This window comes from Antechinus flavipes, chromosome 1 (assembly GCF_016432865.1).
Source record: "Antechinus flavipes isolate AdamAnt ecotype Samford, QLD, Australia chromosome 1, AdamAnt_v2, whole genome shotgun sequence".
NCBI lineage: Eukaryota > Metazoa > Chordata > Mammalia > Dasyuromorphia > Dasyuridae > Antechinus > Antechinus flavipes.
Window position 1 is genome coordinate 295,197,325 of NC_067398.1, and position 25,788 is coordinate 295,223,112.

A 25,788-nucleotide genomic window follows, 5' to 3' on the forward strand; every position below is an offset into this window, starting at 1 on the left:
CTGAATTCTCATAGTTCTAACTCCATTATCTTTGCAGGGATTTTAGCTTAACTATACTCATTACTAAATAAAGCAATTTCTAACTTTCTTTGTTTACTTTTTTAAAATAAGGACTTTATTTTAATGTCTTCTGTCTCTTAATGATATATTTATTCAAATTTACTCCAGGTCAAAAACTTTTTAAAAGATCTTTAAGAGGCTCAGATGCTTTTAGTGAGACAAGCTCAGTGAGTCATATTGAAGATTTAGAAAAGGTGGAACAAGCAGCTTCAGCTCACCCTGGTGGGGAAGAACAGGGGATTCCAAACCTAACCAGCACCGAGCAGCAGACTGGGGATGCTCTCTCACGGGCAACAGACCAAATTGAGGCAATTCCAAGGGATGGATCTCAGCACCTGGACAATGACTGCAGTCAAGTAGAAGAACAAGAAAGCTTAAGATAAAATTTTGACTTCCTAGATTAAGACTGTATTCCCTATGTTCCAGGGATGGTAAGGATACATAGAAAATGTGAATGGTGCCATTAGGACAGTAAGAACTACTGCAATTCATAATTAACTGGAACTCTTGCACAAAGGTGTGATTGAAAACTGGGCTTTCTAAGTGGTGGTCAGCTCAATAGGCCAGTTTGTGGCTGTTGCTTCAACCCTGCACATCTTTAGCAACACTTAAGTTGAAAGAGAATTTTTTAAAGTTGTTTTAGATAATATTTATTTACAAGCAACAGGTGTGTCCCTTGAAATAATTGGCCTAGTCCTCTAACAAACACAAATGTAAATGATTGGGTTGCACATAATTGCTTCTTGATAAACACTTCTCTTTTGCAATTACTCCAGGCTGCTACTCACTGAACTTTATCCTACAGGCAAAGATAGCACATCACTTGCTAGAAATTCACTCGGCCTTCTTGGCTGTCTCTGGTTAGTTGATGGTTCTGTTTTATGGAATTGTAGCATTTTCATACCAAATTGGTCTTGTGACATACGTCTTTTGTTTGAAGGAGAATGGGGTTAAATCCTTTTGTAAATATAAATGCTTGAGCCCCACCTGTCATATCCCACTGCTGTGTGTCCTGGAGATTTAAGTAGGGACTGTGTGCACTCTACCAAATTGTGTTCTGACTGATAGTACTCTGTCAGGCACATCAGGATGGGCAGCATTTCAGTCTGAGACTTTTTTCTCTGCCATAAATCCATTTTCTCCCCTATGCACTATTTGTAAACAGATTATTAAATGTATAGAGCAACCATAACTGAAGTCTCTTTCCCATGTATATTTTTACACGTGGAAGTTATAAATTAACAAACTGAAACACAGATTGTACTAGTTTTTGTTTTCCTTTGATTAACTTAAAAGTCTGGTAGATATGTATGAAATCAAATCTTATGCACTGTAGCACACAGCCTTCAATTTTAATTTATGTATAATTTCATCTTTTACCATAAGTTGACTCAGAGGCTCTTTTTCACTTACATTTCATTGTTGGACCCAATCCATCAATAAAAGACAAAAGATTTTTTAAAACTTAAAAAAGAAAAGGTACAAAACAATGATCTTCCCCAGATTAAGAGTTGGTCTAAAATTTAAAATGGTAACAGCCTATAATATACTACTCAACCCAACTTTTTAAAACTGCTTTTTCATTGACATATTTGAAGGGAGTTTTTTGCCTACTATTATCAGGCGACTACACTTAAGGTGTACCTTTACTCATGTTTCACATTAGACTTGTTGATTTTAGTTTTGGGAGCCTTGGTTACACTATATTAAACTTATAAGTACTTTCTGATTTAATATGATTCCTTGATATTTGGCACTTGTCTTAAAAATACAGTTTTTCATTTGAGCAGATGATTAAAAGGCAAATGATCTTCCTTTTCAATTTATTTGGTGCAATGAAGTATATTAACTCGTGAAAATTGGGGGATAAAATTATCTATAAATAAATTAATTTTTAATGTTTTTATATTTGAAATTGTTAAAATGGTTTGTTTTTGCTGAAATAGAACTTCACCCTTTAGATACTATTTGAATGTTGGATTCAATAAAGGTTCTTGAAATTGTTACATACGAGTTCAGTTCATATACAATAAATCTTACTATTCAGTAAATGAGCATGCTGACTACTTTATTTTCTAGCCTTTATGTATTTCCTCAGTCTAGTTGATCAGGTCCCCTTCCTTCCATTATATCGTGCCAGTCCTGATCCTTGGATTCCCCCACTATTTATTCACCTTCTCCATTCTTACTCTGTGACTAGTAAATGGTGCAGAAAATCACACAAACTATTGGAATTGAATATACTACAAAGTCACATCCTCTAATCTTATTGGGCATATTATGCTTTTGTCATGATCTTTATAGAGATCTGGCCTAGACTTTTCCTTTATTCCCAATGCCAGTCATCTTTTATAGGCTTAAAGATTTAAAGCTGGACAGGATGAATACAGAGAGGATTGGAGAGACTTACATAAACTGATGCTAAGTGAAATGAGCAGAACCAGGAGATCATTATACACTTTAATAACAATACTGTATGAGGACATATTTTGATGGAAGTGGATTTCTTTGACAAAGAGACCTAACTCAGTTTCAATTGATAAATGATGGACAGAAGCAGCTACGTCCAAAGAAAGAACACTGGGAAACGAATGTGAACTATCTGCATTTTTGTTTTTCTTCCCGGGTTATTTTTACCTTCTGAATCCAATTCTCCCTGTGCAACAAGAGAACTGTTTGGATTTGCAGATATATATTGTATCTAGGATTTACTGCAACATATTTAACATATATAGGACTGCTTGCCATCTAGGGGAGAGGGGATGGAGGGAGGGAAGGGAAAAATCGGAACAGAAGTGAGTGCAAGGGATGATGTTGTAAAAAAAATTACCCTGGCATGGATTCTACCAATAAAAAGTTATTACAAAATTCTAAAAAATATAAAAAAATAAAAAACAAATAAACAAACAAACAAAAAGATTTAAAGCTGGAAAGGGACCTTAGAAGTTAACAGACATCATTGCTCTTCAGAAAACTGACGCTACGGCGAAAAAAAGAGGGGAGAGGGGTTGTCTTTATTTCACCCTCCAGCCTTCATTAGTTTTAAAAAAACAAACAAAAAAGGCTTTTATAACTTTAATAAGGCATTTTTATGATGAGTTATAAAAGAGTCAATCTCAGCACACTGCTTGGAAATCGGTCCTATTTAGCTAAACCTTTCATCCTACTTCTGTTGTTTATTGTGATCCATATCTTGTCTTCAAAATACAGAAATATTTTTTTTCTGGTCTGATTCCTACTGCGTTGCCACTAATGGATAAACTTCTTGGAGCTATGATTTCCCCTTCTTTACTGATCATCACTGTCACCCACACCAGCTTTAGGAAGCCCACTCAAGTAGAGATGGTATCTACATTCTTGGCACTGCCATTATCAACCCAGTCGGTGATGGCTCCTACACAGGTGCCTAAGGAAATGTGGAACTTTGCCTTAGAAAATCAACCCCAGAAGACACAAAAGATTCCTTTCTCAGCTTTTGACACGATTGACTATTTTCTTTTCCCTTATCTTCTGGGACGCTCTTGGTTCTCTTCCCGTCTGACTTTTTTTTTAAATTTCATCTTCTACCCACTAAGACACTGTGCTGGTCTCCCTTTTTCTATTTGCAATCTCCATAATAATCTCATTAACTTCCATAAGTTTAATTGTCTTTATGTGGGTAATTTCTAATGCTTTGTATGCACCAGCTTACTTCTCCTTTTATAACCTCTCATCTCCCTCCATTACTTAGAAATTTTCTTTCTTTTCATTTAAATGGTACCACACTTATACAGTAGCATTTAATATACTTTTTAAAATATTCAGAAGTTTCAATATCTTATCCACTATAGAAGGAGAATAAAAAAATTCTGGCCAGTAATTACTCTAGATCAAGAAAGAAACAAGAGAAGACACAAATGGAGGTCTGGAGAGAGAAAAAAAACAGACACTTTTTTCATAAAGCAATAATATGAACAAATACCTCTGCCAAAATAAGGTTTTATTTTGAAAAGCACTTAAAAGATATTCAGGAATGAAACATCAAGACTCCAAGTCACCAAGTTTCAAAATTCACATTCTCTCCACTCAGAGCCAGTTGCCTTTGCCAGGATTATACTTTATAAGGCTTTTTTGTTCAGTTGTTAATGCCTACGTTTAGCTTCCTGGTGAAGAAATCTTTTCCCATAATCCTCCTTCATTTTTTTTGTAGAGTAGAGCCCTATTTCCAGGAAACAGTGAGTTACCTGGAAATGGGTATTTTTTTAAAAACATCAAGGTAGATCTGATGTGCGGGACAAAGTGGGGTGGCTCGGCAAGAGGCGAAGTGGAAAGATTCTGAAAGATAAGATTATGAGAGGAAAGATAAGCCTTGTTATATTTCCTTATTTTGACAGTAATATAAGTTGAAATATGCAAGTTTCCTCTAAACTAATATTAATAACCCAAGTTTTTAATGATAAAGATAGGGAAACTGAAGGTCAATAAGCAATAAAACGCAGCAGTACCACTAACAGGCGGAACACAATCTTAACACAATTGTTCCTGAAGGATTTCACTTCTTGTACTAAACATCCTTTCTTACTAAAGGAGGGAAATTAAATGAGCTCTATTAAAAGCCCACCTAAAACATTAATTATAATTCTTACAAAAAAGATAGTTAGAATTTTAGGAGTGGAAAGGGACTTGGACTTGACCTACTATAATTCCTTCATTTTACAGATAAGCAAACAACTGCAAAGAAGTGAAGATAATTGATCAAGGCCACATAACTGACCAGAAGCAAAACCAAGGCTAAGGTCCAGCTCTCATCAAGTTCAGGATTCTCTATATTGTATCATATCTCACCTCTAATAGCTGTTTATCATCTTGTTGAAGCCAAAAATCCACATGAGGAAAGGGCATCCAGAAATAAGGTCCAATATGAAGTTGTTCTGTCTTTGCATCATAAATATTAATCATCTAATAAAAATTTCAAAAGAGAAGCATAAAATTTCACTTTTTAAGGAACACACAACTCATGCAAAGTCACAGAATTCTAGTATTTGGATAGGGCTTAAAGAAGCCAATCTCATACAGTTAACCCCAGAAAGGAAATTCTTAGTAGAATATATTCTAAAATAGTCAAGCAGTATTTAACTGAAAACCTCTAATGGAAAACTATTTACTACTCTACTCTTGTATAGCTTTAATTATAAAATTCTTGACCTCAATCCCAGGTTTATTTTCTTTATAATTTCTATGCATCATTAAAATTGGATAAAGGATTTCCACTAGAAAGTAAACTTCTTGAGGGCAATGAATGTTTACCATTTTTGTCTTTAAATTCCCAGTAATAAGCGTGGGGCAAGACAGAGTAAACACAATTGCTTACTGAATTGAATTGGAGGTGAAATGAAGGGAAGAAAGGACTCTAAAGATGGACTAAGAAAGTGACAATATTCATTTACTATGTCTAGTGCAAAGCTTTGCTTAATTATATTAACAGCAATTCATTAGAAAAGAATTTTAAAAAGTTTATCAAATCGGGGAATGGATCTGGGAAAAGCCATTGAAAGCTTATAACTTTCCCCAATTCTGAAAGGTTTGTGCTGACATTGAGTTGATTTTGAATTGATTAGTCATCAGCAATATTATTATCTCCTCCCCCAAATGATGTTTTCAGTGAGGGAGAGGAGGAAATAAAGAGTAGGGAGCAGATAGGATCTGTACCTCTCCCCTCAAAAAAGAGAAAAAAGAAGAGTCGTTGAAGCAGTTCTAAAATGAAGAAAACAAGAATAACAGCTTTGAAAGTTACATGTTGAATTTATTTCATACATAAAAGCAAGTTGAATACAACTGGTTTTATGTATAATGGTCTTTTTCTGTTCTACTTTGTATGAGGAAATGTTCTTTTTATTTGGTGCCTCTTAAGTTCAGTATAAAAAGGCAAAACCCAGAAAGAATTTGAAATAAATAATAAACATTTTAGAATTTACTACTAATGCAAAGTTTCAATTTCATGGATAATCCTTTAAGATACAATGGTAGACTAAAGATGTTGTTAATGACCACAGAATCAAGTAAAACTAACTCATCTACAGGAAGATCAAACCATAAACATAAGGCTCCTTATTACTCTAATTTATATCCAGTAAACACTACTTCTTAATTGTTACCTTGATATCCAGAAGGATAAGTACTAATTTTATTTAAATATGTAACTGTCTCATCACACCCTTCCCTATAAGCAATTATGTAATTTGAAGGGTACTTAATAGCTCCAGACTAATTTTTTTTTTTTGGAGATGCTGAGTCCCTAATACTCTTCTGGCTCAACTGAAGACCTCTCAAGAATTTGGGAAGTAAGAAGTCTTGTTTAGAGAGAAAAGGAAAATAACACGTGGACAGCCGTCTGAGCTTTGCACATCATATAAACAACATATGCTTATACCATTCTTTAGGGATTAGAAAGGGATAATCTTACCAAATGAAAGTGGTCAATTTGCTGCAAGTCAGTATTTATATTTCATAAACAATGTAAATGTGTGTCAGCATTTTCTCATTTTGTTGCCTTGAAACACCTATGGTTCAATAAACCTTGGAGTCCTGAGGCGCCAATGTAACAGATTAAACTAAGATTTATATTAAAATTTAAGCCCTTTATATTAAAAAAATCACTTTTTTCACTCACTGGTCCTCCAGTTAAAGAGCGAGCAGAACGCAACTCTTCCTCTGGACCTCTCTCTGGAAACGAGGCCCTGAAAATCTCTGCAGTTTTAATGTTGATAGCTGCGACAGCAAAAACATATTTTGGAATTAAAAGGCAATTGAATAAAAAAGAAACATTTTCATGTTTTATGATTACATCTACAAAGAAAAGACAGTATTTGGAAAATAAAGCAATGAATTTGCAGTCTACCTCATGATGAATATAAGCACATCAAAATAATCATGTGTCTACAGTTTTCCAATGAAATAAAGGGAAACAGCTATCCTAATTCAATTCAACAATTATTAACTCAGCTACAATGAGTGAGGCACTGTTCTGACACTGAGATGGATTTGTGACCTCATTGATTGGGGAGCTTTCTCTAACAATGCAGATCACAAGCTTTCCGTGCCTGTCCTCTACTACCCTTGCCTATGTCCTCCCATAACTTTGTTCAGGGGATCAATGTCATTTGCCAGTGGCCTTCCTCCATTTCTCCTAAATTAGGAGAATGACAGCTGAGCACTCTGTCTGTCTAGCTCTCTGCCTGTCATCTCCCATTTTCCTCATGTTACCAGCTTCTCAAACATCTCAATATCATCCTTCATTTTTGTCCTTCCAAATTCCTCTGTGGTTAGTTTACAGCCCACTCATATCCACCATACACCTCACTGTCTTGTTTACACTCTATCTGAATTCCTGGGAGATTATTGCATTACACATCTCAGGTGATACAGAAATGCTGATAGAACAAGCATTTTAAAAAAAAACTTTTTTTTTCTTTTCTCATGGGAAGCTTAGGGTCATTAAGAGAAGCCAGAGCCCTTTCCTCTTTCTGTGTAGCTCTAGGTCCATCTCTATTTGATCTATCCCACGTGTGCAGATTGACAGACAGATGTATCCCTTCTAATTCAGGCAAAATCTGTGCAGTATGTCTCTTGGGAGATACAGAAAAATGAAGTCTCATGCCCCTGATTATGTTCTCCTGCAGAACATGCACACAAACAAATATGACACAAAGCAGAGTGTAATGAGACAAAGATGTTCAAATAAAAGAGCACTAGCAAAATGTGGGGAGAGAATACTTTTGAAAGGAGGCAATAAAAACTGAGAAGAACTTCTCTGAAGAAATGGTACCTGAGTTCAGCCTTGAAGGAAGATAAAGTTTCTTTATCTGAAAGGCAAAGAAAGGAGGACTTTCCAGGCAATAAGGAATGGCCCGCACAAATATATGAAGACAGGGTGTATGTAATACATGGTACAAAATGAGGAATGTATAAGATGACACAAGATGGGGAAAGTCAGGAAATAAGCATTTATACAGTGCCTACTATGTGCCAGGTACTACACAAAGCACTTTATAAATACCATCTCATCTGATCCAAAGAACAACCTTTTGAGATAGGTACTGTTAATATTCCCATTTTATGATTGAGCAAATTGAGGCAGAAACTAAGTATCTTGTCCAGAGTCACATAGTTGGTGTGTGACAAAAGAACACTAGCTTTTGAGGCAGAGGCTCTGAATCAAAATCTCATCTCTCATACTTATTACCAAAGTGACCTTGGCCAAATCATTTATCCAACCTCCAGGAACCTCAATTTTCTCATCAAAACTGAATTTTCCAAAATTACAAAGAACAGAGTTAACTCCCAAGGAGAGAGAGAAAACAGCTCCTTTTTCTCTTTTTCTACCTCCCTGCCCTTCACAGACATTGGCTCCTTTGCAGAGGTCAGGGTTCATGGACATGGAACACTATATAAATCACATAAGACTATTAAGTTTTTTTTTTTTTTTGATGTGTTGATAAGTTTGGCTTGATTTTGTTTCTTTTCTTTAAAAAAAAAAGTCTTTATCATAAGGGATTATTCTATAGAAGTTAAGGAGGAAAAGAAATATTGGGAGAGTTTAAGCAATTTTTAAACACACATCAATATAAATTTATTTTTAAAAATGAAGATGTTGATTTAGCTGCCCTCTGAGATAGCTTCTATATCTAGATCTCTGGTCTCAGAAATTAGGGAACAGTAGTTTAAAGTGTTGGAACACAGAGAGGATGGAAGGAGAACTGTGGGATAAAGCTAGAAAGGTAAGCTGGACCCATGCTGAGAAGAGTCTTTAGGGACAAAAAGAGGGAAAAACATTAGGTCCCAGGAATATTGAGGAACTATTTTTTGATCCAGAAGGTGACATTGTCAAAACCCCAAGAAGATTATTTTGGTGGCTGTGTGATGGATCACTTGGAGAAAGAAGAGAATGAAGGCAGAGGGAGACAAGTCAGACCATTCTTACAACAGTCTAGGCAAGAGAAAGGACCAGACTAAAGGGATGGTGGCATTGGCTGAGAGAAAATGAGAGATGCCAGGCGTGTAGAGATAAAATCAACAGTACCTGACAACTACTTGGGCATGGAGGATGAAGAAAAAGTAAGAGGTCTTCAAAGCTTCCAGTCTTTATGTAAACATTCCTTAATAGAGTTTTTGTGTCCTAATTAGTAATGTTCTCCAGTGATGTTATTTGTTTGAGAATCATGAAATACCATGGTCTCAAAAAAAAAAAAAAATCAAACTCAAAAGGCAAATGAATGACATGGCAGAATTAAATAGGCTATAACATGTAACCAATGATAATTTGCATATGAGGTGTGATTTTAAAACACTGTTAACAACATATATGACCAGAAAACAAGGTAGATTGGTCATGTAACAAGAATACAATAATTGAACAGTGTGAAAGCTACACTGGTACCCTCAAGATTTTAAAGGAACAAGAGCAAGCCTTTATCTTGTTAGGAAAATCATTTATGGAAAATGTATGTAAGTACATGGATAAGGAGAAGAATGGGGATATATGCATCAGTCAAGGGCATGCCCACCCCATGGAATTCCTTCACCTGAAATAGCAAATATTTAACTTAAGTTTCCAAAATTAAATTGAAATTCACTCAAAATGGTATTTTGTCCCTTCAAAGAAATTTCAATAAAATATTCACTGGCCATTCCCTGTGAGTATTTTTTTCCCCAAGTATGATGATGACCAAGTTGTAGTAAACTACATGGGAGAGTTGCCCTAGTGACCACTGTTATTGCATAAGGACTGAATTAAGGTGTGTGGGTTGGTCTATTAGTACCCAGAAAGCTGCTACCCATCTCCCTGAACACAGAGCATTATAATTTATAACATAAAATAATATAGCTGGCCCAGATTTTATCCTTAGACTCCCATACTTAGCCCAATAATAATACCCTATATTCAAATAGTTTATAAAATACTTTTGCATCTCTTTTCTTAGTTGCAACTGGTACTTACCAATCCCACAAATTATTGGAAAGTGATTTTCATTTTCTTCTCGATCATTTAATTCTATTTTTAAAAAAGCAACAAAAGTAATTACAGTAACTTTGAAAAACATAATGTTGTGTGAAGGGGAGATTAAGCAAAATTTTAGCTCTGTTCTGTAAAAGAAAACAAGAAAAGCACCCCATCTTTCAAAGGTGAAAACAGGAAGAACAGAAAGAGAATTTATGCTTTCATATTTCTCTGCTAAGTGTCTAAGAGGTTTGATTTATATCGGAATAAATGATGATTTCAAGCACTGTTCAAAGTGCTAGGATGCAAAGATAAAAATAATGTCGTTTCTGTCCTCCAGGAGTTTACTTTCTACTTAGTGGATACAACATGTACACAGGTAAGAAAATAAAAATTCCATACAAAGTAATTTCAAGAGAGAAAAATTACTGGGACATTAGGAAAGGTGTCAGATAGTGGGTGGCAACTGAACTACGCTCTGAAAAAAAGCTAGGGAGTTTACAAAAAAGAGAGAAAAAATAAATTCCATACGTGAGGGAAAGCACAGAAATGAAAAGTCAAGTGCATGGAATAACTATTAGCCAGTCATACTGGAATGGAGACTGTGTTGAAGGGAAATTAGGTTAAATAGGACTGAAAAGGGGGCCAGATAGTAAATAACTTTAAATGTCAGGCTGAAAAATTTGCTTTTTTATTCCAGAGGCAATAGGAAATCTGAAGATTTGTGAGTAGGGGATGATGTAGTTAAATCTGGGTTTTAGGATTACTAAAATGGCTGCTGTCAAAACCAGCTATACAGTATACAACAACAGGAAGAGCTAGTCACACATTACAGGGATAACACAAATTCCAGCCTGTGCCAATTATCCATGCTAATTCTGACATGGGAAACAGAATTTAAAAAAAAAAAATTGGGTCTTCATCAATACCATCATGCTTAACAAACATTTACTGAAAGTCTATTAAATGCTAGATACTTTGCAAGACATTTTTATTTGCAATTTTAATTTGCACATGTGTACTTACCTGTCACACAGAAAGTCATTAAGTGAATGTCATCTTCCTGTCTGTCAAATTCATCTACAAATAAACATTTTCAAAGAAATTAAAATGACTCAAACTGGCAGTTTCATTCATTGAACACAAAGGCAGGATGGCTTGGACAGACAACATGAATTATCCTGCTGTTTATCTGAGACCATTAAGTAAGCAAGCTGTCACTGTCAAATGCACAGAGATTATTCAGTGTGTGAAAATGCCCAGAAATTGAATATCTAGCTAGAACTCTTAGTACTAGATAACAAAGTACTTCTGCAATAGAAGCCAATAAATAAATAAATAAACACCCAGGGTACCTGAAACTTTTTTTTTTGTCTTTTCATATGAAGAAAAGAGGGAGGAAAGGAAAAAAGGAAGGAAAGGAGGGAGGGAAGGAGAAGAGAAAGAAAGTGAGGAAGAGAGGGAAGAGGGGAGGAAGAAAGGAAGGAAGGAAGGAGCGAGAGAAGGAAGGGAAGGAGAGAGAGAAGAGGGATGGAGAGAGGGGAGTTCTGTTAATATTAGCAAAATATACCACTTCATTATTCCCATAAAATTATGGATAAACAATCAATTATTCCCCTAACAAAAGTGATAAATTTAAGCAAAATTATTAGAAGCAAAAGTTGTCAAATTTTTCTTTTCCACTGACACACATTCCATGGTAAAAACAAGATTTCAAATAAGGACATAATAAAATGCTCATTTGATCCTCACAATAACCCTGGGAGGTAGGTGGCTGTTCTTATTGCCATTTTAGTGTTAAGGAAACTATGGAAGAAAAAGATTAAGTGACTTGCCCAGAATCACATAGCTATGAAATGTCTCAGACTAGATTTGAACTTTTCTCCACTGGCTGAAGATAAACTATTATTTCTTTCATTTTAATTTCATTTTGAGATTAAGAAGGTAATTCTGTGTTTTTTTTTCAAAATTAAAAAAAATACGTTTTAGAAAATACTGTTTCAAAATTTTCTCTCAGAAATGTCTTTCCATCCTATTCAGAAATAGTTAAACTTTAAGACACTACAATTTTAACTTGGCAACTTGACGGTATCATACCAGGGACCATTTCTTAATGAAATGTTTGGGCATTCCTTCCCAGAAAAAAATTAAGAGCTCTGGGACAGAAAGTAAGAAAGACCATCTCTACCCTTCTGCCCAAGAAGAGAAGAAAGAAAGAAAAACAAAACAAAACATGTACTTACTAAGAAGCTGATTTGTAAGTTTTTGTGACAATTGCCTGTCGTCATTGAAACCTCCAACTAGATGTACTTCTAACCTAAAAAAAAAATGGAATAATAATGAAGGACATCCACAATAATAAAGTACACTTACAAGTTGGCAGTTTTGCAATATCATCCAAAACCTATTCTGCACTCTTTTTTATTTTATTTTTTTATAATAAATAATAAAAAAATTAATATTTTAATATTAAAGTGGATTGATGTTTTGAATTTCAGTCAAAATAATTATCAGCCCACAGAATTACAGCACTGCAAAATTTTAAATTATGTAACAGCATCTTCTTCATCTAAAGTAGTATAATTTTCAGACATTAAAAAAAATACTTTGGTGTAAGATTATTTGAGATTTAATATCTTAGGCACAAGGGCAGCTAGGTGGTGCAGTGGATAGAGCACCTGAAAGTCAGGAGATCTAAATTCAAATCTGACCTCAGACACTTAACACTTCCTAGCTGTGTGACCCTGGGCAAGTCACTTAACCCCAATTGCTCAGCAACAAAAAAAAGATCTTGGGCACACCATTATCTTTTATAAGTTATATCAAGAAACTAACATTCCATGGTCATGTAAAATTTTTTTCTTTTCTTTCTTTGGAAGGAAGAAATAGGAGTTAAGTAACTTGCCGAGGGTCACATGGTAAGAAGCTAAATTCAAACTCAGGTCTTCCTGATTCCAAACCCACTACTGCATCACCAAGCTGCCTCAGTATTTACTGTTAAATAATTGCAATGGGATAGCATAGTTGTGGCACTTTCCTTTGTAATCAATACATATAGATCCTATTATGTGCTAGACACTATGCTGAGTAATTAAAAAGATAAGAAAAAAATTCCTGTGTTTGAATCCATTTAAAAAATTGTTTCAAATTTTAAAAAAATCATTTCAGTTAATCATATATAATATGTTTTTGGTGAAGGCTATCATAATGGTTATTATATTAGTGAATGAGTGATAGAATAAAAAATTAAAATCTCACAAGAAAATCAAATGTAATCTGAACATGACGTGGATAAACAATACAACTGGCTACATCAGGCTACACTAGAATACCAATAATCAAAAGAAGTATTGTTTCTGGGACTCTTCTGTAAAAACTGAACCATGGTTAGTTTTAAAATATCACTTACAAAGTCAAACTATCCTATCTATGGATTACATAAATATTTCTCTATCAGTCATGTATTATGGTGATACAAGGCTTTGGGAAGCAACATAGAACTTAGCTTCAATTCCCAGCTCTTCCACATGCTATTTGTGTGACCTTTGGAAAGTCATTTAAGTTTTCTGGGCCTCATCTTTTTTATTTATAAAATGAGGAGGTTGGATTAGCTGATTACTAAGACCTCTTTTTAATTTAAGTCTAGGATCCTATGATGACCCTTTGATGTACTATTAAGTGTGTAATACATATATAAGTATTTATATCATATATAGTGTGTAATACATATATAAGTATATATGTGTGTGTGTGTATATATATATATATATATATATATATATATATTATATATATATATATATATATATATATATATATATATATATATAGGTATACCCAAGATCCCATTTTCAGACAACCAGCCTTTAAAATGCACAAAAATTATTCTAGAGTAGCTCACCTTCCATTCTGGGTATGGTTAGATAAAGACTTTAAGGAATTCATGATCAGAGGGACTTCAGTTTTCGTATCGGATCCATCACAATGTGTCATGCAGGTAGCTCCATTACCTGAAAAAACAAAGAAGAACTAATTTGTGGTACTTTCTGAGAAGAAATAATTAAACTAATACATAGTCACGAAGTGATAAAGCAAGAATTAACAAACCTAACTAGCTCTATTCACTCATACCTCACTTTTTATTCTGTTGCCAAAAGATACAAAAACCTTCAAAAAAAAAAAAAAGTATGCCAATAATTATCCCGACAATGGTTAGAAGCTGGCATGTAAAATAATATGCACATTAGAAAAAAGGAAATGTATAATTAAGGTCATGTTCTGAGCTGGAAAAGAAGAAAGTCAATTTAGAAATAATACTGTCCCCTCAGCCTACTCCCCTCAAAAAACCTAGAATGAAAGTAACTGATTTTTTTATCTCTTTCATACCTGTGTGTCTCAGGATCACAATGTGACAAGTAGTTGCATCATCAGAACCCAGAATGGAGATGGAGCCTGTTTAGACAAGAAATCAAATAAAATATCCAGCAACATTTTACTTAATTGTCTAATTCACTGCTTCTTAACATACCATCCTTTGGGGAGGTCACTGCAAGCTCCCTTTGCTGTACATAGAGAAGGCCCTTGGGTCCCACAAGCTGAATAGACTGACCTCTGAGAAGTTTGGCCCTTTCCTGTTTAATTGAAAAATAAGAATTATGTAAATTTAAAAGGGCTAAATGGTGAGAGAGCTGATGAGAGCCACAGTGTACTCTAAATGAGAGCAGGTACAAATATGTCTGTAGTAAGTTGATAAAAGGTTGGAGAAATAAATACATGAAAAAATTTACTTATATAAATAAAACCAATTATTTCTTAGTGAGAGAAATATATGGTAAAAACCCAATACATTGTTTTTCCTTATTAGAATATGAATTTTTTGGTCTCAGACACTTAACACTTCCTAGCTATGTGACCCTGTCACAATTGCCTCAGCCAAAAAAGAGAGAGAGAGAGAGAAAGAATCTTGTCATAAGACCTTATAATTTCATAAACTCTATCAGGAGCTTCCTTAATTAAGATCCATGAGGAGGAGAGGAATGATATCTTATTCAAATTCTGTATTTCCTCCAGTATCCAAATAGTGTTCTGAATAGAGTAAGCACTTCTTAAATGGTCTTTGGAATTATTACAAAGAAATCAGATTATGGGGCAGCTAGGTGGCATGGTAGATAGAGCACCAGTCCTGAAGTTAGGAGGAGCTGAGTACAAATCTAGTCTCAAGACACTTAACATTTCCTAGCTATGGGATCCTGGGCAAGTCACTTAATCCCAATAGCCTCAGCAAAAAAAGAAAAAAAAAAAAAAGAAATCAGATTATATAAAGCAAAGGATTAAGTGAAGATTGTGTCATTCATAATTTAGTCTATTTTAAGGAGTTAGAGTGATTTATTTAAGAGGCTCTGTTAATATTAGCAAAATATACCATATTATTTAAAACTTCATTGTTCCCATGAAATTATGAATTGAAACAGAACCAATTACTCCTCTAACAAAAGCGACAAATTTAAGCAAAATTATTAAAAGCAAAAGTTGCCAAATTTTTTCTTTTTCACTGACCACATTTTCCATAGCAAAAACATTTTGAATAAGGATACAATAAAATGCCATTTAGAACATTTCTTTATTTAAGACTTGTATTCCCCATGCCTTAGCTTCTTCCTCGATGTTTTTACAAAAAACACTTAATAAAATATAAGGAAATGTAATCAATATTAAGATCACTTTAATTAACTCTACAGCATTTTTATTTTATAATAAGCTTCCACTAATTATAACCCAAGTAGTAATTAAAATTCCCCTCAAATTAGAAAACACTCTAAAGCCAATTTCTCAAGAAAACTATATCAGTAAAAGAGCAGTTTTTTTAAAAAGTCACTGAGATATTACTGTTGCTGACTATTTCCCAGTATCATGAGATTATATCTTTTGTCCATTCATTCTAGTCACTAAAATTTACTAAAGCAATTTTTAAAATTTCAAAGCAGTTGGGCTCTTCTAAATAAAAACGGAAGAACTTACTTTTTATGACTCTTTTACACTACCTGGGGAGGGGAGTGGGGAATGAAGTGGAAAAGAATGCAAACACAGTTAAAGTTATAATATATCTACTAACCAAATTCACATGAGCAAAATTTGAATTCTACTACTTACTACCTCTTTCCTAAATGGCAAAATAACCATTACCTTATAACTGCCTTCAACATATCTTTCATTGATTTTTCAAATAAAAGAAAAAAGTTAAAGCAATATAGCTAAAATATCAGACCTCCAAACTAGTAGTGAAAAAGTTATATAATATCATCTATCCATTTTTGCAACAGACTTATACTATATAAAAATCAGAATATTTTATATTTGAAATGAGTAAACTGCACTTTCTCATTTTCTTAAACAATATTTATATAATTCTCTGAAATCTAATTGATACCAAATGTTTATATATGTATATGTGTACACACACACACACACACACACACACACACACACACACATACACACACATCACCCCTTCATCTTCAAACCAATTTCTCCTCATTCTCCTATTGACATTTTTTTCCTACTATTTTTTTTACCACATACCCCTTAAACTCTCATTCCTCTTCTAGCTCTATACTGAATCAATCATCAAGTAGGGCCAATTCTTCTTTTAAGCAAATATTCCTTCATGTCTCTTAAATCTGAACTATGAATTTTGGTTTCATTAGGCTTCATGGACTCAATCACCTTATAATAGTTTCCCCACCACTTTCTATTCACTGAAATCCATTCTGGACTTCACTGCCATGTTAATTGTTTGAAACATCACTTGTTGTGGTCCCCTATCTTCTTAGTGAATTTAGATTTTTACCTTCTAGGCAATGAGGAGCCATTGCTAGACGATAAAATCTAAACTTCAAAGTCCTGTAACTCCCTTTTTAGCCCTATTTCTCAGTCTCCTTTTCCCCTATTAATCTAAAGAAAATCGTGTCTTGAAACCAAATGGTTGATTTCACTACCACCCAAACATACTTTCCACTTTCCCAACTCTTCCTTTTTCTCCTAACTAGGATGTTCCTCTCACCTAACCACATCTTTACCTAACCATCCTCCAAAGCTCAGCTCAAATCTCCCCTCCTTTATATAGAAGAGCTTACATTTGAAAATAGCACTTAAGAGTTTATAAAATGCTTACTTAACTTAACTTATGCCAGATGAGGTAAACTGTGAAGTATTATTAACTATTAATCACATTTTACATATGTGGAAACTGAGACACAAGGAAGCCTTCCTTGATCACGCTGGCTGGAATACATGGATCTCTTGAATGGATTCCTCAAGTACTTAACATGTATTCCAGATCTGACCTAGAATGTGGTGCCATTCAAAAATAGGAAGCAGTATGGTAGCGTGGAGTAGCAAAATTGTTGGGAGTCAAAGGAACTAGTTTTAAATTCTACTTTTGTCACTGGACTAAGTGAGCTTGGGCAAGTCATCTTTTCCTGGACATGAGCTCACTCATCAATAAAATAAAAGTATGGATCTGATAAACATCAGAGGTCCTACCTAAACATTCCAAGATCCTTAAAGGCCTCGATACTTCAAGATTTGCCACTGGAAAGCTAAGCATACTCTAATAATCTCTTATTCTCTAGAGATACCTGTTATCTAGAATACCTACACTACTGTTTCCTTTAATTTAGACATTCCCTGGTGGCTTGGGAATTAATAGGTAATAATGATAGCTATTATTTATATAACACTTACTAAATATTGGTCCTGCGCTAAGTGTTTTACAATGATTATCTCATTTGATCCTCAAAACAATCCTGGAAGGCAAGTACTATTACTTCCATTTTACAGGTGAGGGAATGAGGCAAATAGGGTGGCAAATGTCTTATGTCAGATTTTGATACACACACAATTGCGCTTTTTGAGCATAAGGAAGCATTTTTCCTTGAATAAGAATAATCCAATTGCAATCAACAATGAGAAAAAAACCTGAATACAAAGCAGTTGATGCCAACTTTCTGGACAGAGAAAGCTGAACCATGAAGTGAGTTTTCCCATTTTCATGTCCTTACATCCTTCATTGTCTTTGCTTTATTTTCATTTAACTTGGTTGACACAAGAAATAAATTGGCCATTTTCCCATTGTTTCTTGTGCTTTTAGTGCCTTTAGATATTTATGTCAATTCCATCCAATTTGTGTAAAATTAACTCACCCTGCCCAGTACATTATCTTCTTTATATTTAAAGCCACATCAAAGATTTTCCACCAGACTCGTTTCTTTTGGAATCAATGAAGCTACATAGTAATCTGGCAGTTGTTCCCTTTCTAAGCATCAGTTCCTTTTGTGTCCCTTTTTATTTGCCAATCTATTGGTTTTAGTCTTACTCTTCTTCAGTGTGTGTCTGAAGCTGGATTTTGACTTCATGCCTAGTATTTTGCCTACAACTAGCTTTTGTTTGTTTTTATTTTGTTTTTTTTTTTTTTAACCAATAACAGCATTCATGTATTAAATAATCACTGGATTCTGAAATCAGTAAGAACAAAATTCTAATCCTGCCTTAAACACTCATGAACTCTATGAACCCCAGGGAAGTCACTTAGCTTCAGTTCCCTCATCTGCAAAATGGGAGTGGAGTGATTAGCTCACAGAGTTGTCAGGAAGGATCCAATAAAATAATATCTGTACGATATTAAACCACTATATAAATATAAGCTATAACAATAATAAAAAATAAAAATCCAATGCATGGCAAGTTATCATCCCTCTAATATCCCTGATCCTCTTCGAAAAAGGATGAACAACAAAATATGATGATGATGATGATGATAGAGGAGACTGGGTAAGGCAATACAAGGAATACGTAGATTCAGGAACAATTCAAAACCTGCTTCGAACACGTACAAGTTGTTTTTCTGAACAAGTCAGTTTCCTTATTTAAAAAATGGGGAGAATAATAGCATCTACCTCCTAAAACTACTTTTAAAATCATGACATAATGTCTGTAAAGCGCTTTATAAAACCTTTAAAGGCTATATAAATGTAATCATGATTACTGTCATCGTCACTAAGCCCAAGGAGCTCCTCTTGGGTCCCTTCACCGTCAAGCAGCCCCAGATTTATAATTCAACGAAATAAACCAATCAGTCAAAGCGGGGTCGGGGGCGGGGCGGGGCCGGGCGCCGGACGTTTCCATCGCTACGGGCGCAGGGGGAGTCTCGGTCTGGGACATTCGAGACTTCGGGCGGCCCCGGAAGCCGGAGAGGCCTCGCGACCCTTGCCCATAGCCTAGTCCAGCCGGACCAAGGGCGGCGGCCTGAGCAGAGAGGCCGCCGAGGGTATCGGGCTCTTAGTGTCGCGCCTCATAGCGTCCCGGCTCCCCGGTCCCGGCCTCCTGAGCCCCGGCCCCGCTCACCTCCAGGGGCGGATGGGCCCGCACGATTTCCCTGACGGACTGCGGCAGCTGGACTCGCCGCCCCTCGATGAAGAGCGGCATCGCGGCGGCGGCGGCGGCGGCCGCCGGGGAGGCGGAGGCGGTGGGAGGTGCCCGCCCGGCGACTCCGCCCCAGAATGAGGCGGGAGGATGGGGGGAAGGGACGCCAGGCTTAGGCTCTGGTTCCGCCCCCTTCGCGCACCGCACCCGAACAAATAGCTGCTCCTTACCGTGCAGGTCGCTGGGAAATGTAGTAGGAGGTGGGAAGGAAAAGAAACAGAGTGAGGGGGCATGGCCAAGGGCCTTCCTTGTGCCTCCGGATTCGCCAAGTCTCGCCTCCTTCGGGCTCCCCTCCCGCCCTTCCATACTCATCTCTCTAGCCCAAGCTTAGATCATTCACTGGACTAGAGAAGAGGGCGAGGGGGAGGAGCCAAGTGCCTCCTTATTCTTGCTCCTGGATCACCTACGGAGACACCTAGGGAGCCCTCGCTCCCATTTACTCCAGCCAGCCTTCCTTAACTTCCTCAAAGCCAAAATGCATACAATTCATCATTTAAAAAAAAAAAAAAGCTGCTATGTATATAGAGGCATTTCGGTAGTGAGGTATAGATCTGTTTGAAGTCAATAAGACGAGTTCAAAATCTGCCTCAGACACTCCTGTGACACTGTGACAGATCCCTTGGCCTCTCCAAGACTGGTTTTTCACCTGCATCATGGGCATATTGGCATCAATCTTGTAGGGTTGTTGTGAGAATCAAATAAGGCTTGTAAAGTGCTTTGAAAATCTTAGAAGTCCTATATATGATTATGATAAAGACGATCTGTAAAGCAGAAAGTCCCCGCAAATTCACCCTATTAAAATGTCAGATCCTAATGCTAACCCAAACCCACCCCTACCGCTGAGATCTCTACCTAGCCAGTACATCTGGAATTGAAATGCCCTCCGTTCCCTCATTACCTTCTCTCTCCCACCTCATGGTCCCTTCTCCCAACTTCCTTTCTGTTGAAGACAATTACTAGGTTTATGTCATGGAATTTAAAACTGGAAGGAAACCTCAAGATCATAGGCATGAAAACTGCTGAGTTTTTTTTTGAAAGACCCTATGAATTTGCATTCAGTATCATTGGATTACAGGTTTAGAGGAGTTAAGGACCTTTGAAGCCAACCTTTTCACTTTTCTATTAAGAAAACAGGTATGGAAGTGGACTTCGTTCAAACCCAGGTTCTCTTGACTCAAAATTCTTTTTTGGGGGGTTTGCTTTTTTGTGTGAGGCAAACTTATCTTTTTGCCCCAGTCAGATTTAGTTGGGTAGATCAAAATTTATTTTATTGGGGGGAGGGAGAGGAATGAGGCACTTGGGGTTAAGTGACTTGCCTAGGGTCACACAGCTAGTACACGTTGTGTCTGAAGCCAAATCTGAACTCGGTTCCTCCCGACTCCAGAGCCAGTGCTCTATCCAATTCACTATTTAGCTGCTTGCTTTTATTTCTTTTAAATATTCTTTTAAATTCCTATCTCCCTGAGTCATTTCTTTGTGACTTTCCAGGACCAATCTTTTCCCCCATCCTACTTTCATGTACTCACACCTGCTTGTAGTAGCCTCTTTGGCCTCCACAGAAACTTACCTGTGAGGTGGTAGTATCCCGAGTGTCTCCAAGTCAAATAGATCAGTAGTTCAGGGTTCTGGGTCATATTTACACGTCTACAGATGTGCACGTACAAACATGCATGTGCACACACACACACCCTTTTAACTTATGTGGTGCTGTTTTGCATTTTACAATCACATACCCCCAACTCACTTATCTGGCAATGTACTAGAATGAACACATATATCCTCCTGTGGGGGGATAGCCTGGGTCACACACAGAAAACCTTTATCACTGTCCTGAGACATTTATATAGTGCACTAAGGTTTGCCAAGCACCCTCATTTTTACAGAAAAAACAGGCTAAACTAAGTGGTTTGCCCAAGGTAACAAACAAAAGTACTAAGTAGCCAAGCCAGGATTCAAGCTCAAATTCTTCAAGTACAAATCAAATCTCTTTTCCTAGGGAAGAAGCCATCCATCATGCTGGCTTAGCTTCCATTTCCCACTGGGGAGTTCCTTCCTGGGGCTCAGTCTAGTAGTGCTTCAGTTCTTGTTCCTGGGTGTGCTTCTGACTTTTGAGGACATCTCCACCATGCCTCCAGATGCGTACTTTCTCTTCCCCTCTCTACTTAGTTCCCTTTAATGTATAGTGTGCTCCATTAGACTGTGATCTCCAGTGGGCAGAACTGTTTTGTTTAGTAAGCACTTGGAAGATACATACTTGTTGCTTGGATGCCTATTGTTTTTTCCATGATATCCGACACTTATCTTTCTCTAATATAATGCTATAAACATTGGCAACTCCAATATTCAGTTGCCAAGTTATGATAATTATCTGACACAACAAATTTTTTTTTTTAATCCCACTGCCATCATCTTTGTTGTATTAACCTAAATTGCTTCCTTTTTTGACCCAAAACAATAGCAAAATAGCCTTCAGATTTAGAATTGGAAAGGACCTCAAAGTTCATCTAGATCCTGAGATAGGAAATTTAGTAAACAAGAGATGTAGCAGCTTTTCCAGGTCACATAAGTAGTGGAGCCAAGATTTGAACTCAGTTTTGTGATGTTTTAAATAACATTTTCATTCCTACCATATAACAGCCCCTTTTAACCTGTCATTCCTCTCCAAAAATTTTTCTAAAACTTCCCAGGCTACTCAGCCTGGCATTCAGTAAATGGATAAGTGAAATAAGCTTTTTATTAAGCCCTTGCCAAGCAGTGTTTAGTGATTAAATACAAATGAAGTTCACATTTTAATTGGAAGGGTTCAGCAACAAGACATTAGGGCCAAGTGGCCTGCCATTACCTGGAAGTATGTGGTTCACAGCTCCCAGTTCATGTAAGCCCATAAAAGGCCATACTTGTCTCAAAGCCAGAACTCTGGAGAGGCTAAGCCCTTAAATGTTGGGAAGAGCCCAATGAGATCTGGGCATGAATCCTCACAGTAAAGTCTTTCTTCCAATGGGATCTAGAGGGCAGAAGGTGAGCTGAGGTATTAAAATTTTGTTCACAAGCTGGTGGACTCTACCGCTACAATTTGGTCCCAGTTTTATTTACCAACCTTATTTCTCTTGCCTCCCTCACTTATATCTAATTCAGTTGCAAGTCATGTCACCTTTGTGATGTCATGGTCCTCTTCGAGAAATGAAGATGACAACAAATCCTACAATCTCATGTCCTTTCTGCTTTTGTGCATACTACCCCCTCTTTCTCTTGGATGCCAGTTTATTTAGATAAGGATCATTTCATTAGGGAAGGAAAGGGGAGAATAATTACTCCATGATCTGTATCAGGGAGAGAGAGGGGTTAAAAGCTTACAATAGAGATCCCCAAGTTGTAGACTTTCAGAAAGAAGCCAACAATGTCTCTTTCCCCCTTTATTTCTTCTCTCTCTTCCACCCCTAGAGGGGAAAGCTCATTCTAATCTAATTTCACTGACTTATATTGCTATTGGCTAATATAAATGGGTTATTTGCTATCTGGTGATGTGTATATAACTGACATTTAGTAAAAAGTCAAGCTTTTGGACACAGCTTAGAGCATTCTTTCTCTGAGGTGACCAGAAACAGGTTCAACCAGCTTAAACACCGCCCCCTCAAAAAAATTTCCCCAAGGCTAGCAATATTGAGGGGTTCATATAATTCTTGCCTGATACCCCCTTCATATACATAGATTATCCACAGAAACAGACTTCTTCCTTTAGGTTGAGTTGCATGTTAAAATATTTGAAAATATATATATATATATATATATATAAATGAAAAACTTCAGTAAAGGACTATAAAGTTTTATGAGCAAAGAAAGTAGTTTCATTGACAATTTAAATAACAAAAACACATATAATTTTAATATTCTCATAAGAAAAAATTGTATACACTTAAAAAAAATGAGGTAAGATACACAAATATTGAAAAGACACTAATTGTATTCCAGAATTCACAATAAGGCTGAACTGCCAGGGTATTAAGTTACAGAAGTGCTCAAAAGTTTCCTTTTGTAAAATGCATCTGTAAATTGTTTCATCAGCACCAAATCCCAAAACTACACTGAAGACTTGGTATATTTAGATGACATCATACCTATGAACAAGATCTATAATTCAATTGATAACCTCATTTTCCCCCAAGAAATAAGTTAAATAAAAGACCTGAAAATAGTTTTCTTTCAATTTTAGATGCTGAGTATTCAAAATGTGAATATTATCACTGCCATGTTTATTCAAAACTAGTTTGTTCTAACACTACTATAAATTGGCAGCACTGTTTTCAAACATTGCTAAAAAAAAAAAAAAAAGACGGCAAATTCCATCTTAATAGATTTTACAAGTGATCAAAACCACTTTTATAAATCTTAATTCCATTCAAATGGAAACCTACTAATACCATTTCTGTACACTGTATCTCTTTTTAAACCTGATTGCTTAAGTAAAGCAAGAAAATTCTGTCTTCCTAGCTCTACTACTCTTCCTTCCTCTCAACACACTAGACCACATTGTGCAGTATCCTCTGACTCCTCTTCAGCTTTTACCATCCCAGACTATTTTCAACAACCTTTCCTATTATTTCCACTACACTGAAACCCAGGCATAATGGATTTCAGTAAATAAGCAGCTATATTTATTTACAACAGAAAATAAATACTGAACCAAAGAAAAAATGTTCTTGTTAGAGTGACTTGAAATATGGATAGAAACTTGGAAAGAATCTGTTATATAAGATGTTTTGTTGAAACCACATAAAACACTGGAAATGTAGGGCTATGATTGGAATATGAAAATGGCATTGACAAGCAGAAGTCTATGTTAAAATGCTATTAAATAAAATAGGATTTTATATATATGCACTAGAACTTTCATAATAATTACATTATAAAATATGTAACATAAAAATTTTATACATTAAATGAGAACTCTGCAAAATGACAATAGTTATAAATTGTTATTACAAAATATTGCACATGATATTCAACTTTTTCTAGAATTTATGCTTAAAAAAAAAAATCAGTCTGGAAATCATTTAAAATTTAACTTGAAACCAGGATGCCTGAGGCATCTAACTCAACATTTGAGTTAGATTCACATCCATAACCTATGAAACCTGGTATTCAAGTTTGGGCTTGTTTGTTGTTAATGGTGGTTTTTGTTTGTTGGTTTGAGAAAAGTCTCTTCAGTTATTCATTCTTGTTATCAGAGGGGCTGGTCCAATATATATGTAACTTGGGGAGACCCTACACTGCTTGATGGGCTCCGAAAACTTGACTCAAAAGAACTTGGTGTAATTCCAATCATGGTGTCATTCTGTGGCACTTCCCCTTTCAAAAAGTCATCATCTTCATCTTCTATTGTTCTCTATTAAAAAAGAAAAAAGAAAAAATACAGTAAAACTTTAAAATCTTTTCCCAAAGATGTTATAATGAAGGAAAAAAAACCAAAATCCTTTCTAAGGAATTTTAACACTAAGCAATGTCAATAGGGAGCAAGAAAAAAATGCTTAAGTAATTTAGAAATCTGACTGTAAAAGCTATGACATGTGATTCTGAATCAAAGTTGTAAATGATTCAATATAAAAAGACATATGGTGGGGAACAAGGAGGCTGTAGAATATTTTCAAGGATAACTTATGCAGAAGCAGTGGTATAAAGTATGTCATCGAGGAAACATATGATGGGAAAAGGAGGTGGGTCAAATGTGGATAGATCAAAGAACAACAGATGGAAAATCAATTGCTAAGAGGAATGGCTCCTGGGTGGAAAAATTATGGAATAGAACCAGATTTTAAGTAATAAAAATAGAAGGAATATCTCTATCACCAAGATCATAGACTCTGTCAAGTATATCATTATAATTATCAGGTTGGAAGACAAGCACATTGACTCAGGTTTCATGATGTGAATGAATATGCTAAAGAAGGCAAAAATGGCAACCAAAATTATGAAACTGCTGAATGATACAAGATTTTCACCAACTTCTGTGATGATAAAGACTGCCTATTGAGTTATCCCTTCAAGAGATTATTTCCAAGTGATCATAAGGTTAATTTTCACAGCTGCTGACATAAATGTCAACATAAGGACAACTATAATAAAGGAAAGTTACTGGAATTTTTAAAAATGATAATAACTATGAGGACATTTTAAATGTATTTTAATTATGTCTTATTTAACCCTCCATTTCCCCTACAATCTATGGGTAAAAACTGGCATAGTTCATCAGTAATAAACTTAAAATGAATATAAAA

The 25,788-nt window shown here is 35.7% G+C and overlaps 3 protein-coding genes across 4 annotated transcripts in view; 1 reads left to right on the forward strand and 2 right to left on the reverse strand.

Annotated features, from left to right (window-relative positions):
- Nucleotides 1-2,111, forward strand: part of PDXDC1 (pyridoxal dependent decarboxylase domain containing 1) — a 57,895-nt gene extending 55,784 nt beyond the window's left edge. The window contains exon 23 of the mRNA XM_051962780.1: nt 169-2,111. Coding sequence (XP_051818740.1) covers nt 169-443 — 275 coding nt within the window. The 3' untranslated portion in view covers nt 444-2,111. The remainder of the gene's footprint in view (nt 1-168) is intronic.
- Nucleotides 2,112-4,022: 1,911 nt separating this feature from the next.
- Nucleotides 4,023-19,563, reverse strand: NTAN1 (N-terminal asparagine amidase). Of its 2 annotated transcripts, XM_051962805.1 has the most exons (10): nt 19,439-19,563; nt 14,565-14,667; nt 14,423-14,488; nt 13,938-14,046; nt 12,280-12,353; nt 11,063-11,116; nt 10,037-10,090; nt 6,710-6,807; nt 4,885-4,998; nt 4,023-4,374 (listed from the first exon to the last, which is right to left on the reverse strand). In XM_051962805.1, the coding sequence occupies exons 1-10, from the start codon at nt 19,517-19,519 to the stop codon at nt 4,195-4,197; spliced, it is 933 nt and encodes a 310-aa protein (XP_051818765.1). In that variant the 5' UTR covers nt 19,520-19,563; the 3' UTR covers nt 4,023-4,194. The 2 variants fall into 2 exon arrangements, with proteins under 2 accessions (XP_051818765.1, XP_051818774.1); XM_051962814.1 differs by lacking the exon at nt 10,037-10,090.
- A 3,760-nt stretch (nt 19,564-23,323) lies between these two features.
- Nucleotides 23,324-25,788, reverse strand: part of RRN3 (RRN3 homolog, RNA polymerase I transcription factor) — a 37,205-nt gene continuing 34,740 nt past the window's right edge. Inside the window, exon 18 of the mRNA XM_051962794.1 lies at nt 23,324-24,899. Coding sequence (XP_051818754.1) covers nt 24,738-24,899 — 162 coding nt within the window. The 3' untranslated portion in view covers nt 23,324-24,737. The remainder of the gene's footprint in view (nt 24,900-25,788) is intronic.

Excerpts from the sequence above, each read along its gene's own strand:
- NTAN1 (XM_051962805.1), bottom strand. The coding sequence starts at position 19,519 with ATGCCGCTCTTCATCGAGGGGCGGCGAGTCCAGCTGCCGCAGTCCGTC. Across the intron at positions 14,489-14,564 it reads AGTGACCTCCCCAAAGGATG|GCTCCATCTCCATTCTGGGT; the intron begins GTATGTTAAGAA and ends TTGTCTAAACAG. Across the intron at positions 4,375-4,884 it reads ATGATAAACAGCTATTAGAG|AATCTTTCCACTTCGCCTCT; the intron begins GTGAGATATGAT and ends CTTATCTTTCAG.